General features: G+C 38.9%; 1 protein-coding gene across 19 annotated transcripts in view; it reads right to left on the reverse strand.

Moving 5' to 3' along the window:
• Nucleotides 1–16,294, reverse strand: part of CATSPERB (cation channel sperm associated auxiliary subunit beta) — a 103,582-nt gene that overhangs the window by 21,338 nt on the left and 65,950 nt on the right. For all 19 annotated transcript variants that reach the window (XR_012379137.1, XR_012379136.1, XR_012379138.1 and 16 more), the window contains 2 exons: nucleotides 4,813–5,003; nucleotides 2,019–2,354 (listed from right to left, as the gene is read on the reverse strand). Coding sequence is in view for 16 of the 19 variants with exons in the window: in XM_073895791.1 (XP_073751892.1) it covers nucleotides 2,019–2,354; nucleotides 4,813–5,003 (527 nt within the window). In the remaining 3 variants the exon portion in view is untranslated. The remainder of the gene's footprint in view (nucleotides 1–2,018; nucleotides 2,355–4,812; nucleotides 5,004–16,294) is intronic.

Raw genomic sequence — 16,294 nt, forward strand, 5'->3', positions numbered from 1 at the left:
ATTTGCTTCCATCAAACTGAATGAGTAAAACTGTACCATTCAACAATGAATTTGGTATATTTTAGTATATGTGCTGCCGAAGTGAGCACTGAATTTGGTATATTTTAAAGCTGAAATATTTAGAATACTGTGGGACTTATACCAGAATATGAAGAGATAACAAAGGAACAGAGTTTTAAAAATCCAGAATGGTGAAGATGATAGGTAAATTGTTTACTGTATTCTGAAACCAGTTAAGAAAGATCGCACTATTCAAGAAGTGATATTGGAACAACTAGCTAACCACCTACAATATACCAAAGCAAAATCTACATAAATTAAAGACTTAGATGGAAAGTTAAAACTATAAAATTAAAACTCCAAAATTACTTGAAGGAAATATGGACAATTAGTCATATAATCAATGAGAAAGGATTCTAAGAGTTTCAAGAGTAAGTTTTGTGTGTGTGTGTTTTTTTTTTTTTAACAATATTTAAGTCCACAATCTTGATTGAAACAGAAAGAGTTGTCCTCCAGTTTTTTTTTTTTTTTTGGTAATTTTCACTTGTATAAATTGTATTTGATTCTGTTTTTCAAATGAGCCTTTTTTAAAAATTGTGTTTTGTCCTTTCATTATGATTCAAAGATCTTCTTTTGTCTCTTTGAGAGTTTTACATATACCTGGTTTATAGTGTCTTTCTGATTTTTCTATTATCTCAAGGCCTTGGAGATTAAAGATCAAGTTCTTGGGGTGCCTAGATGGCTCAGTCAGTTAAGCCACTGACTCTTGATCTCAGGTCTTGATTTCAGGGTCATGAGTTCAAGCCCTGCATTGGGCTCCACGCTGGGTGTGGAGCCTACTTTATATAAGTAAGTAAGTAAGTAAGTAAGTAAGTAAGTAAGTAAGTAAATAAATAAATAAATAAATAAAATGATAATAAAAATCAAGTTCTCTTTCTTATGTTAGGTCATTTTGTTACATAGTTTTAAAATATTTTCTTTAATTTATGTTCCATGGAGATTGATTTTTCCATGGAAGTCTATGTTCCCTGGATTATGGAAATATTCCTACCAAGGGTTTTAGGCTCGTCTAAGCTGGAACCCATGTGTTATAATTTCTCAGCTTGGGATTCCTACAACTGGTGTGTTGTCTCTAGGGGTTACACAGTCTTGGACTTTGGGGTTTTTACAGGAGATTCTTTTTTTCCACTTTGAGTCTCATGGAGATGATAATCCCCTGAACTCCCTCTTTGGATTGGTAGGTAGAGTTTTCATAATCCCCCTTTCATGATTTAAGCTCCCAGCTTTACTTAATCGTTTTGGTTCCAGCCTTCTACCACGAAGTATGTTCTGCCAATGCCTGGGCATTAAAATCCATCCCTTTGCCTATATGGCCCATACCTGTGCCTCACATCATTCAGGGTGCCACAAAGTAGCTAACTTCTTTGGCTTTGAGTTCCCTCTTCATTTCTGGTGACAGGATTTTCTTCTCTTTCCCTCCCTCCCTCCATCTTTCCCTTCTCTCTTTCTAGCTCAGTTATTTACCAAAATTCCAGTGTGCCATTTCTCCATCATCTTTAGTAAGTTTAATGTTACTTTTGTAATAAATAAATGCCATGGAAAAATGGGGGAAATAGAATACTATTTAAAAGGTATTTTCTGGCTTAAAATAAATACTTGAAATAACTACAACAATATCAAAGGAACGAAACAGTTTTCTTTTCAGAGGACAGCAAAAATCTAAACTAAAATCCTGTGTAAACTTGGGCTGCTAACTTAACCTCATTTTCCTCATTTGTAAATGAGGATTAAAATCTAGCCTTTTAGAGTTGCTATAAGTATTAAATTAAAAATACATAAAAATAATTTAGTACAGAGCCTCGCACATAGTAAGTGTTCAATAATTTGAAGCTAATACCGTTATTAACAGAATGCCAGCTACTATGTAAGCCAAAGATAATGGAAATATCAAAGAGTATATTTTACATTCAAGAAAAACAACATCTCCTTTTGATGTTTCCCAGTAAAAATAAACTTACCTTTTGTATTAGGTATGACCTTAACTTCTAAAGTACGAGATTTCCCCAGATCAATGTATTTCAGGATATTGAGGGATAGGGAATGATCATGTTGAAACCAATAATTACATGGTTTTGCATATATAGACCACATTCGTCCATTCCTGTGCCCCAAGTTGTATAAGAACCAGGAGTCTTTTGGGAAGGTCATATTGTTGAGTACTCCTTCAGGCATGGTAGCAATAGCTAAAGCATTCTTAGCATCTAAAACGCTTATGATCAGGAAGCTGCTGTAACCAGGAATCACCACAGTCTTCTCTATATCCAGATCTTGAAATGAGGAATTAGTACCCGGAGCTAAAACAGGAATAATTTATTATAAAATAAAATAGCCAATGTTCTTCAAGCATACTGGTGGACATAATTGATGAAAACATTATTTGAGTTTTTAAACTATGGTCTTAACCAGAGAACACAGTGGCCAGATTTGAGGTTAGAATTCAAATTATTTTGTAGAAAATATATCACAAATATGTCAAGCACAAACCTATACTTAAACCTTTACTGTGAAACTAGTTCTATAAAATCCTCAGCAGAAAAAAAAAAAAAACAAACCCATGTAGAGCTAAGTAATTATAAGAAAGCTGACTTCTTTACTTTAGAACTGCCAAGAGCCTTAATAACTTAGAATCCTTATTGTGATTCTACAAGAGAAGGATAACATAGCCAATGTTTCCCCAGGATATTTATTGAGTAGACGAATAATTGATTGTTTAGGAAGAGCATGAAGACTTAAAAGAAACTAGACTTTAGGGCAGGACCGTGAGGAACATTCCCATGTAAGAGGATGTGAGAGGAGCCACAAGAGGACTATTTCAGGGAAGGGGAGGTCGCCATAGTCAAATGTCTTTGATAGGTCAAGAAATATACCACCACACCAATGTTCTCCACATTCTGGAAAAATCAGTAGAAGTAGTCAGAAGAGACCATCATAGTTCCCTTTATTGTATATGCATGCTCTAATTTCTCCCACTCTATTATTTTTCTTATTTATTGGAGAGAGAGAGAAAGAGAGAGTGAGGGGGAGAGACAGAGTAGGAGGAAGAGAGAGAATCCCAAGCAGACTCTTCACTGAGCGTGGAGCTGGACACAGGGCTCGATCCCAGGACCCTGAGTTCATGACCTGAGCAGGAACCAAGAGCTGGACGCTTAACCGACTGAGCCATCCAGCCACCCCATTATTTCTCCCACTTTATACAAACCAACAAAAATCCTTTTCCACATTCCCTCCAACTGCCACATAATCTCTCTCCTCCCCTTATAGCAAAATTCCCCCCCAAAAAGTTGCTTTCATTCACTGTCTTCAATTCCTCTCTGTTTAGAGAAATTCAATTCCTACTGTTTAGAACCTAATCCAATCAGACTTTTTGTCTACACTACTCCACCCAATGAAAGATTTTGTCAAGGTTACCAATGACTTGCCCACAGATCTGCTGGCTGGTTTTCCTTCCTCATCTGACCTGACCCTACTGGTTCCCTCCTTCTTGAAAGACCTCCCTCACACTTTCTCTTAATTCTTCCCTGAGCTGACCATCCACTCTCCTGTCCTGTGGGAGAAATTATGGGGCAGCTGGATGGCTCAGTCGGTTAAGCGTCCAGCTCTTGGTTTCTGCTCAGGTCATGAATTCAGGGTCCTGGGATTGAATCCTGTGTCCCCCGTCTTCCTAAACACTAACTGTTGCAATGCCAAGGATTGCAACTTTGGCCTTTCCCTTTCCATATTTATACTCATCTTCCAGGTGATGTCATCTGGTCTCCTAGCATCAACTATCATACATATACTGACTGCTCAAATTTCTCTCTCCAGTCCAGATGCCTTCCCTGAACTCCAGGTTTGTCTTACTAAATATGAGCCTCATTTCTCCACTTGGATGAATAACAGGTATCTTAAATTTAATATAATCTCTCACCTGATTACTGCAATCACAAAATTGATTTTTCTGCTTTCCTTCTTGACTTCTATCACCTGCCCAGCCCATTCTCAACACAGGAACCAAAGTGATCTTGTTAAAACCTAAGGCCAATCCTGTTACTTTCTGCTTGAATACCTCCAATGGCTTCCCATTTACTCACAATAAAAGCCAAATCCTTACAATAAATGATACTAATGTTGGATTTATATCTATTGTATATAATCCTTCAAATAGAAATATCCTACATAATTATATTTTTAACATTCTATTTTTTTAAAGATTTTATTTATTTATTTGACAGAGAGAGAGAGAGAGAGACAGCGAGAGAGGGAACACAAGCAGGGGGAGTGGGAGAGGGAGAAGCAGGCTTCCAGCCCAGCAGGGAGCCCGACGCAGGGCTTGATCCCAGGATCCTGAGATCATGACCTGAGCCAAAGGCAGTCGCTTAACCAACTGAGCCACCCAGGCGCCCCCCAACATAATTATTTTAATATGTAGGGCAAAATCTACATGGACTTCGTATTTTCTTTCTTTTTTTGGGGGGGGGACTTCCTATTTTCTTTCACTTCTCCTGAATACTGTTTAAGACAAAATAACATTATAGGAATAAATGACAGGCACTACTATTGATGAAATATTAATGAAGTTATAGCTAGATTTTATTATATTAGAAATTAAAAATTCCTCCAGGAACCTAAGCATATGTAGATTTCAGCAGCTTGCCAATTGGACTAAATTTTGAAATCTACTGTTCTTCTATAAATGAGCATGAACAATCTTCCGAAAAGATAATTCTTCATTTTTTTCTAGCCATCAGAGATGTACTACATTATTACACTTACTTTGTGATTGAAGAGTAAGTTCATAGAAGACATTTCCAGTTCGATTAATGGAAAGGGAACTAGACAAACAAGGGCTCGTGTTCACTTCTTCTATTCCAAAAGGGTCTATCACTTCCGCAATAACAGAGGACAAAAATCCATCAGGAATGTTATGTTGTAATACCTTTCTTATGTAAGCTGTTCCAGTTTTCCTAAAAACCAAACCAACAAACATCAAGCCATCTGGATAAAACAGTGGTTTAAATGAATAAGCTTGTGAACACATGATTTACAAATACACCACAAACAGCCAACAAATGAATACTTGGTCAACATTTGTTCAACCTCACTAGCAATCAGTGAAATGCCAGCTATAGCCACTGGATACAATTTCCCGCCCATCAAATTAGCAAAGATTTTTAACTGACAGGGTTCAGGAGCAACAAGGATTGAGTGGAGATAGGCACTCATCCACTACTGATGGGCCATAAATTGGTACAAGCTTCCCAGAAAGCAAATTGACATTATGTATTAAGAGCTTTAGCATTATATTTTTTCCCCTCTGATTCCATAAGTCTACTGATAGGGCTCTATCCTAATGCAATAACTTGAAACAGAGAAAAAAAAAAGCTTTCCATACCTGAGATGTTCATCATGGCATTATGATAAAAGTTAGAAATAAATGACAACGATAGGAAAATTAAGTAAATGATAATACATGATCCACTTAGAACAAATGCAGCTATTAAAATCGTATTTAGAAAGTGTTTTTAAGTACATAAGGAAAGCGGTCATATTATAATGTCTAAATTAAAGAAACAGGGTGCCTGGGTGGCTCAGTTAGTTAAGCGACTGCCTTCGGCTCATGTCATGATCCCGGAGTCCTGGGATCGAGTCCCACATCGGGCTCCCGGCTCAGCAGAGAGCCTGCTTCTCCCTCTGACCCTATCCCCTCTCATGCTGTTTCTCTCTCTCTCTCAAATAAATAAATAAAATCTTAAAAAAAAATAAATGAAAGAAGCAATGTGAAAAATGCTAATTAAAAAATTAAAAATGCATATTTAAGAGGTTAATTGGTAATTCATCAAAATGTTAACAGTTGTGATTTTAATTCGCTTCTTCATGTTTATCTGATTTTTTTTTTAAGATTTTTAATTTATTTGACAGAGAGAACAAGTAGGCAGAGCGGCAGGCAGAGGGAGAGGGACAAGCAGACTCCGTGTTGAGCGTGGAGCCTGATGTGGGGCTGGATCCCAGGACCCTGAGATCATGACCTGAGCCAAATCAAGAGTTAGTCGCTTAACCCACTGAGCCACCCAGATACGCCCATGTTTATCTGACTTTTAAGAAATTTGTACAATGAGTAAGTACAAGGAAAAAAATCTATTTTTAAAATGTTAACTTGGGATGTCCACATACCCCCCCAAAAAAAAAAAAATCTAAACACAGACCTTACACCCTTCACAAAAGTTAGCTCAAAATGGATCACAGACTTAAAAATGCAAAACTATAAAGCTCGTACAAGATTAATATAGGAGAGGGCACCTGGGTGGCTCAGTTGGTTAAGCAACTGCCTTCGGCTCATGTCATGATCCTGGAGTCCCGGGATCGAGTCCCACATCGGGCTCCCTGCTCAGCAGGGAGTCTGCTTCTCCCTCTGACCCTCTTCCCTCTCGTGCTCTCTATATCTCATTCTCTCTCTCTCAAATAAATAAATAAAATCTTAAAAAAAAAAGATTAATATAGGAGAAAACCTACATGACCTTGGTCATGGGAATGACTTTTTAGATACAACACCGAAGGCATGATCCATGAAAGAAAAAACTTGATAAGCCATACTTTATTGAAATTAAAAACTTCTCCTCTGTGAAAAACACTATCAATAGAATTAGAAGACAAGCCACATATTGGGGGGTGGAGGCACGGATATTTGCAAAAGACGTGTGTGATAAAGGACTGTTACCCAAAATAAACTGTAGAGCAGGAAAAAAGCCTTTTTTTCTCTACCTCCCTAGATTCTGCACTTGGGACCCTGGAAATTAAAGTGACAAAAAACAGATTACAAGAGGAAAACAAATAGAGTTTATTAACCTGTGTGTCATGTTCACACATGAGAGACATGTCAGTGACAAGGAACTCAAGGGGATGGTTAGAATCTGGAGTTTATAAAGCATTTTAACAAAGAACAGTAAATTTGTAGAGAAATGACAAGACAAAGGAAAAGGGGTTGAGGCTTTCAGGAGTGCCAAACTGTGGAAAAGATAATATACGAGGGACACTCATAAAAGAGAAGTCTTGCCTAGTAAGATTTGTTATGTAGATGCCACTCAAGTCTCTAGGCTGATAGAATCTCTGGAGATTAGGGATCATCTTGCCTTTCCTAGGAGGGAGAGGAAGGGCAGAGATTTTTTTCTTTCTTTCTTTTTTATTAAAGATTTGTTTATTTATTTATTTTAGAGATAGAGCTTGAGCATGAGCAGGGGGAGGGACAGAGGCAGAGGTTGAGAGAGAATCTCAAGCAGACTTTGCAAAAAGTAAATAAAAATAGAAGGGCAAAAATACAAAATGCTGACAACACAAAACGTCTGCAAGGATATGGAGCAACAGGAACTCATTCATTGCTGGTGGGAAGGTCAAATGGTACAGCCACTTTGGAACACAGTTTGGCAGTTTCTCATAGAACTAAAAATGTTCTTACCATGTGACCCAGCAATCACAGTTTCTTGGTATTGATCCAAATGAGTTGAAAACTTAAGCTCACATAAAAACCCAAATAAAGATGTTTATAAGAGCTTTTATTCATAATTGCTAAAACCTTGGAAGCAACCAAGTTGTCCTTCAGTAGGTGAATGGATATATAACTGGGATACATCCAGACAATGGTATGTCAGTGTAGGCTCACAGATAGTAACAAGTGTGTCACCATAACGCAGGGCGCTAATAGTGGGGAAGGGTGTGTGTGGGTGTGAGGGTGAGTATATGAGAACTGTAGTTTCGGCTCAGTTTTGCTGTGGACCTAAAACTTCTCCAAAAAATAAAGTGTATAGATGGAAAAAAAAACAAACAAACCTTAACATCTTTGCATCTGAAGTCAATGACCAATGGTCAGGCAGCCACCTTAACTACCAAAGCTGTCTCCCCACTTCTCCACTGGAGTCTCTTGTATTCAAGTATCTAGGATTGCTCTTGGGGGTAATCATGTTCTACCATTCCAGAAGAGGTAAGAAATCAGATTTTAAAGGAGGAGGAAAGGAGATTTGGAAGGATGGTCTTAATATTACAGGAGTCAGTGAGTTCCTGAGGCTGAGAGGAATATCTGAGTGGGGAAAACATTGCAAAAGGAGAGACAGACAAATCTCATCAAATTTAACTACCTACACATGCTAAGCTCCCATTCCAAGACGGAGGCTGTCCTGCCCCCCACCCCCTTCCCACCCCAATGGCCTACCTCCTCAATGGCCCTTCTACCACACCATCTCACTATGCACAATCCACATAGGCTTCCTTCCTGTTTATTAAACACACTGGATTTTTTCTTGCTCCAGGCTTTTACACTTGCAATTTCTTTTGCCAGGAAAGCTTTCCCCTTAGCTCTTTGCTCTTTGTTCTCAGCTCTTTGCTGATCCTTCTCAATCCCTTGGTCACCATATTTATTTTCTTCTTAGCATGTATGAGATCTAAAACTATTCTGGTTTTTGCTACCTATTTGTCACCTGCCTCTGGTCGTTAGAATGTCTTCTCCATTTGTGCAAGGACCTTGTCCATTTTGCTTACTACTATCTTCCCAGTACCAGCATAAGACTAGACACATGCTAGGCACTCAATAAATATTAGCTCAATTATTGAATAGCCTTACTAAAAATGTGTAAAAGTTGGTGCTTTCCTTTTAAGCAATTTAGTAGGAATATTGACATTGTTATCACTTTTAGGAGTTTATGAAGATTCCTAGGAACAACTGACCTTGTTATGAAATGAGAGAAGTTCCTTCTCAATACTTGATCATTTGTGAAGTGACTATAATTCCCCAGTTACCAAGCAGATACAGTTTTTTACCAGCATGGGTATTTAATCAATTCCTACTGTGGGAAGGAGTTTGAGTCAGTACCCAACATCTCATTGTAGGTGGTACCTACAAAGTATCTGTTGTTGAGATTATATAAGGCTTTTGACCCCCACGATCCAGATTCCTTACTAATGCTCTGAATCCCTTCTTTTCTGCCATCTAACTTTTGGTCCTGAGTCTTATTCCTCAAACTTGCTTTTGAATTCCAAGCCTACCGTTTGCCACACTACCTGATCCCTCACCCATAGCCTGTCTGTCTCAGGTACCTGTCTTAAGCACAACATGAGAACCTCAGATTCCATCACTGTGATAGACAACGTGTAGCTGGATGCAGCAAGCAGAATACAGGCACTGAAGTGTTTTTTAGGGCAAAGAGCCAGGCAATGAAGCAAAGTAATGGAAATTGCTCTGGCTCCGTTGTCCTGTTAGTCTACCTCCCAAATATTTCTCAAATCCCTTGATTCCTCTCCATTTCTACTATCAACACCTTAGACTAAATTATCAAAATTTATCATAGACTACTAAAAATGCCTTTTAAATGATCTAAATGAATCCACAATTGACTCTCCACATCACAACTGCAGCGGTATTCTTTTAAAAAGCTAGATTATTTAAGATAAATAAGTTTGTAAGTTTAAAGAAGGCAGCAATAATGGTGTGCTGTGCATTTCACCTCTCATCTCTATGCCATTCTACATGGAGAAGAAGAAAGTGCTTCTCCCTATGATAAGCCAAGAGGAACTCCAAGGGAGACTTTATAAGCCAACATGTCTTCTGAGGTTTGGGGGCATGGGGATCAGAGTTAGACTCATCCTAAGAAAATATAAAGAGTGGAGACAGACCAGACATCTAGGGTTTGAGGTTATATATGCAGGGATAAAAATAGTAATTAATTTTAGGAGCACCTGGGTGGCTCGGCTGCTTAAGCATCTGACTCTTGATTTCAACTCAGGTCATGATCTCAGGGTCATGAGATCGAGCCCCATGTCATGCTCTGTGCTCAGCAGGGAGTTTGCATGAGATTCTCTCTCTCCCTCTGCCCTTCTCCCCCTGCATGTGCGCTCTCTCTAAAATAAATAAATAAATCTTTTTTTTAATATCAATTAATTTTAGACTTTAACTTAACGCACATATAAAATTCTTGTATAACATGAAAAAAGATTCTCAAAACAAAAACAAAACATAAAAATCCAACCAGAATATAAAAGTCCCAATCCAGTAAAAGAAAAAGAAAAAACATGGAATGAGAGAGAAAAAGAACCTCAAAATATGGCAAACAAGACTCTTAACTAACTGAGAACAAACTGATGGTTACCAGAAGGGAGATGGGGGGTGGGGAGGGTGAAATAGGTGATAGGGATTAGGAAGTACATTTATCATGATGAGCAGTGAGTAACATAAGGAATTGTTGAGTCACTATATTGTACACCTGAAACTAATACAACACTGCATGTTAACTATACTGGAATTAAAAATAAATAAGGCAAGCAAGAGAAGAGAGCAAAAGAGAAACATGAAAAAGCAGGACAAATAGAAAGCACAAAAGATGGTAGAAATTAATTCAAATATATTAGTAAAACACAAATAAGTGTAATTGGCCTAAACTCTCAAATTGAAAAACAAAACTTGTTAGATTGGCTAAAAAACATAAAATCCATGTATGTCTTTTATGAGTGATACATAGGCAGGTGAAGTAAAAAGAAAAATAAAAGAAATCGTATACCAGGCAAGTATAGGCTTGTAAGAAGGCTAGTAAGATTATATGGATTATACACTCCTGCAAAAAAAAAAAGACCCAAAAACCCACTGTAACTCAACAACAAAAAACCAAACAATCCAATTAAAAAAAAGGGCGAAGGACTTGGATAGATATTTCTCATGTGAAGATATACAAATGGTCAATAAGCAGATGAAAAGATGCCCACCATCACTAGTAATTAGGGAAATGGGAATCTAAACCATAATTAAATACCACCTCACATCCATTAGGATGGCTTTTATAAAAAAAAAAAAAAAATTAAACAGAAAGTAACAAGTGTTGGCCAGGATGTGGAGAAACTGGAATGCTTGCGCCTTGTTATTGGAAATGTAAAATGGCATTGCTGCTGTAGAAAATGGTATGAAGGTTCCTCAAAATATTAAACACTAAATTACTATATGATCCAGCAATTCCAATTCTGGGCATATACCTCACAGAATTGAAAACAGGCTCTCAAAGAGATATTTGTACATCCATGTTTGTAACAGCGTTATTCATAAAAGCCAAAAGATGGAAGCAACCCAAGGGTCCATTGATAGATGAATGGAAAAGTAAAATGGGGCACATTTTTCTTTATGGATGTGTGTATATATGACATACAGTGGAATATGATTCAGCCTCAAAAAGGAAGGAAATCCTCTCACAAGGTACAACCATGAATGAACCTTGAGGACGTTATGCTAAGTGAAATAAGCCAGCCACAAAAGAACACATATTGTATGATTTCATTTATATGAGGTCCCCAGTCTGGCTAAATTCATAGAAACAGAAAGTAGAATGGTGGTTTTCAGGCACTGTGAGGTTGGGGATACGGGAAGTTATTGTTTAATGGTGACTGAGTTTCAGTCTGGAAGATGAAAAAGTTCTGGAGATGGATCGTCATGTTTGCACAATAATGTGAATGTGCTTAATGCTATGGAACTGTACACTTAAAGATGCTTAAAATAGTAAATTTTATGTTGTATATATTTTACTACAATGAAAGCACTGAATACAAACTAAAAGCATTATTTTTTTTAATTTTTATTTGAGAGAGGGAGAGAGTATGCAGGGGGCAGGGGCAGAGGCAGAGGGAGAGAGAGAATCTCAAGTAGACTCCCTGCTAAGTGCAGAGCCCAACTCAGGGCTCGATCTCAACCCTGAAATCATGACCTGAACCGAAATCAAGAGTCAGACACTCAACCAACCGAGCCACCCAGGCGCCCCAATATAAAAACATTATTTTTAAGAAGCAAGTAAGTGTTTATCTGAATCTTACTCTTTAGTGCTACCTACTTAACTCTTCAGTATTTATGTGTAGTTGCTCTAATAATACCCCTTCTCCATATATTTATTGTGTGTGTATATTTTTTAAAAAGGTTGAGATTGGGAAGTCATACCAGTTGGCTTTCCATTTGTCACCTCTACAGCAACATGGGTCTTCAAGTCCCTGTGCAAAATGCCCAGTCATCATTGCCCACCTGGCTAACAGACCAAAATAATGAGGATAGATACAGTCAGTCTATGCTATGGGCATTCAGGATAATTTCCAATTACAGTTGTCACTACACATGTCCTAAGTAAAACTGGGAATGACTGAATTTGCCTCTTGATAACCCTCTGTTTCCTTTTCCTTCAACATTCTCCATTATGACTCAGGGCTTAGCAGCCCCCAGATCAGCATTTCCGAGTCCAAAGTGACCCATTCTAACTGTGGAAACACCTTCATAAAGCCCTCTTTTTGCCCAACTAGGAATGCCCCGGTTTCCAGAAAAATCTTTCTCTTCAACACTCTCCCAAACCTTGTCAAAATCCCCTCTCCAAAGTGGCTGACGTCAGCATGACCCAAGAAGAGTACTGAATGAATGGTTATTCTTACAGGAATGCCTAATGGGGTACCAGAAGATCTGGTTTTAGATTTCCTGTCCAGTTTTTCTTTGACTTTGAAGCATATACAGAAGTCAGACCAAAAAACACACACACACACACACACAAAACCACAAAAAAACCCACAAAGCATTATAGAAATAAAAATAGTCACCAAATATCAACAAAATGTTCAACTCATCAGGAAGATTTAAAAATTCAAAATTTATGGGGCTCCTGGGTGGCTCAGTTGGTTAAACATCTGACTCTTAATTTCAGTTCAGGTCGTGATCTCAGGGTCGTGAGATCAAGCCTAACATCCAGCTCTGCTCTGAGTGTGGAGCCTGCTTAAGATTCTCTCTCCTTCTTCCTCTGCCCCGCGCCCCCCAAAGAAATTCTTAAACTTACATGTATCTAACAACAGCCTCAAAGCATATAAGACAAAACTGATAAAACCACAGAAAGAAATTGACAAATCCAATAACACATGAGGAAATTCTAATACAACTCTCTCAATAATTAATAGATTGAGCAGAAAAACATAATCAGTAAGGATCCGGAAAATTGGAACATTACAATTAACAAAATTAATCTGACAAATATTTACATCGCACTGAACAAAAGACTATAGTCTCTATAAACACATGTGGAATATTTACAAAAATTGAGCATAATAAATAGCCTAGTCCTTCACCATAAAGAAAGTTTCAACCAATTTTGAAAAATCACACTTCTGAGAAACAGGAAATTCTGATCTTAAACAAACTGTTCCAGAAAATAAAATTAAAAATTTCATTTACGACCCCGGTATGATCTTGTTTAAAAAATCATGTGAGGACTATATGAGAAAGAAATTACAGGCAAAAATCACTCATGAACATAGACACAAATATCCTAAATATTAGCAAACCGAATCCAGAAATGTACGAAAATAGATAACACACAATGACCAAGATACGTGTATTCCAAGACATCCTGGTGGGTAAATACCAGAATTAGGTGTGTGAAATCCACAATATAATTTACAACATTAACTAAAAGGTTAAAGGAGAAATTCTATATAGAAGCTCAGTAGATGCAGAACCATTTGACACCAAAAATAAAACACCTCTTAAACTGAAAAAAATTTTTTTTCTATAAGCAAAAGGGTTAAAAGAAAAAAAAGATGAAACGCATAATACATAATGGTGAAACGTTTTAAATATTCTTTTAAAAGTCAGAACAACGGGGCCGCCTGGGTGGCTCAGTCAGTTGAGCATCCACCTTCAGCTCAGGTCATGATCCCAGGGTCCTGGGACTGAGTCCCATATCCGGCTCCCTGCTCGGTGGGGAGTCTGCTTCTCTCTCTCCCTCTGTTCCTCCCCCTGCTTGTTCTCTCTCTCTCTCAAAAAAAAAAAAAAAAAAAAGAACAATAAGAAAGCCCACTGCTATAGTCTGAATGTTCGTGCCTGTTCCCTCCCTATTCACATAAGTCGAAAACTTACTGCCCAAAGTGATGGTATTAGGAAGTGGGGCCTTTGGGAGGTGATTTAGGTCCTGAGGATGGAGCCCTCACAAAATGAGATTTGTTCCTTTACAAAAGAGGCTCCAGAGAGATCCCGAGCCCTCCACTGTGTGAGGACACAGTAAGAAGTCAGCAGTCTGCAACCCAGAAGAGGCCTTCACCAGAACCCAACCACACTGGCACCTGAGCGTGGACTTGCAGGCTCTAGAACCATAAGACATGCATTTCCATTGTTTGTAAGCAACTCCGTCTGTGGCATCTTGTGACAGTAGCCCAAACGGACTAAGTCACTCACTTTACCCTTCTAGTTAACAAGATCCTAGACACTGTCATAGGGAAAAGGTATACCATGCTAAGAAATGTTAAGGAAGAAACAAAATAATTTGCAGGCGATACAGTGATCATCTTAGAAAAACCATTATCACTACTCAGAAAATCCAAAATAACCCATAGAACAAGTGCTGGAATAATTAAAGGAAGTTAGCAAATTTGAACAATTTATGGTTGCTCTACAGAAGTCAGCTACCAGACTTCGGAGGCAGAAAGGTCAAGCCAACAAGAAAACGAAACAAAATAAAGCAGATAAAGCACAAAGTTATCACTTTCCATAAGCCCATCCGAGAACTAGGGTCACCAACGAAGATAACTAACTCACATGAGATCCAGGGGAATGAGCCATTCCAAGAGCAATCTGAACACAGGAACGGTCTCACCTGCGGAGGAGCTTGGGAAGGAGAAACACAGTGCTGGCCACCACACAAGCAAGAATTAGCTAAAATTGTTAAAGCAACAACAACAACAAAAAAGGTGAAGCCTACGTGTATGCTGGCATGTAAGTTTGGAAAAGCTGGGGCACCTTTCAAAGGGGAGTCTATACTCACAAGTTCTTTCCCATGGGCTTCCCTGGAGGCTTATGAGAAAGGCCGGATCAGGGCCAATAGACCCTGGTGTGGTCCAGGTGGGATGGAGGACGGGAGGAAACAGGCATGAAGCATCACCCACTTTCCTGAACCTTCTTTTATGGGAAGCAAAAGCTTTAAGCCGTGGGGGGCTGGACATTAACCATTTTTGCACACAGGCCTCAAAAGAAGTGATCCATGCTGGGTGGGGTCCCTGGGGGGTGCTGGCCCTGAAGCCCTGGTTTCCTGCCTGCTTTCCTCCCCGCCGCTTTCCCCGATGGAGCAAAAGCTTTAAGCTACTGGGGGACAGGAAGCAAGGCCACTCATCCATGGGGCACAGGCAAAGACACATTAAGGATGACAGAAGGATAAAATAGTAACTCTCTACCCATTACAGAGGGTCAGGAGGCTGTCTTGAGCCTGAAATTCTGAGAGAACACAAAGTAGAATTATGTCACTGTGAGAACAGCTAGAAATTTCCACCCAAGATTGAACTGCAGATATCAGGCAGGATTTGGCTACAAGAGGTCATTTCTATTAACAGATTAGTGTGTTTTGGTGTTTTGTGGTTTTTTTCTCCTTTAATGGAACCTGACAAGATGAACCTAACATTTAAATGTAAGGACAAAGGCCAAGAAAATCCAGGAGGTGTGTGTGTGTGTGGGGGGTGTTACACAGAGGTTTAGTCAGTGTGACAAAGGGACGACAAATACTCCAATGAAATAGAAGAGAGGAGAAACAGACCCACGCACACACGGACCCCTGACATACTGTGGTTGAGGGGGGTACATCAGTGGGGAAAGGAGTGACTTGTAAGGACAGCTGGTTATTTATGTAAAAAAGAAAGAAAGAAAGAAAGAAATCAGTTCTCACTCCACAAGACACACATTCTCTCTAGATAAGCTAAACACTTCAACATGAAAAGCAGAAGTTTAAAACGATTACAAGAAAACACAGGAGAATCGCTAAAGAGCATGGTGTGTTCATGTGAGTGAATTGCAGAGGCATCAATACTGAGTACTTCAGAAAGCATTGTTGCTCTGTGGAAAAGGCGAGTCTCAGAAGAATACATCTAGCAGAACTGAACAATGCATTTTGATGCATAGGTACATGTTAAAGCCATAAAGAAAAAAAAAATGTCAACATTCACACAAAATTCGAGATGATGCTATAGCTGGGGGGGACTAGCATTGTGGGGGGAAGGGGAGAAGCAGGAAAGGAAAGGAAAGGTTCCCAGGAGAACTGCCTGAAGGGTGAAGGGACCCAACAAGGTGGAAGAGCTCCAGAGGCCTTGGGGCGACAGGGGTAGCTGTCACCAGGTGGACCCTTGCCCCTTCTAAAGGACTCTGGGGGTCTCTGCCCCCTTTACCTTACCTGCCTTCTCTCCCCCAAACTCTGGAAGGGCTAAAAACCAAAAGGCTTGAGGGAAGAAG

Source organism: Callorhinus ursinus, unplaced genomic scaffold (assembly GCF_003265705.2).
Source record: "Callorhinus ursinus isolate GAN/ISIS: 27379988/994484 unplaced genomic scaffold, GSC_fseal_2.0 scaffold8, whole genome shotgun sequence".
Classification (NCBI taxonomy): domain Eukaryota; kingdom Metazoa; phylum Chordata; class Mammalia; order Carnivora; family Otariidae; genus Callorhinus; species Callorhinus ursinus.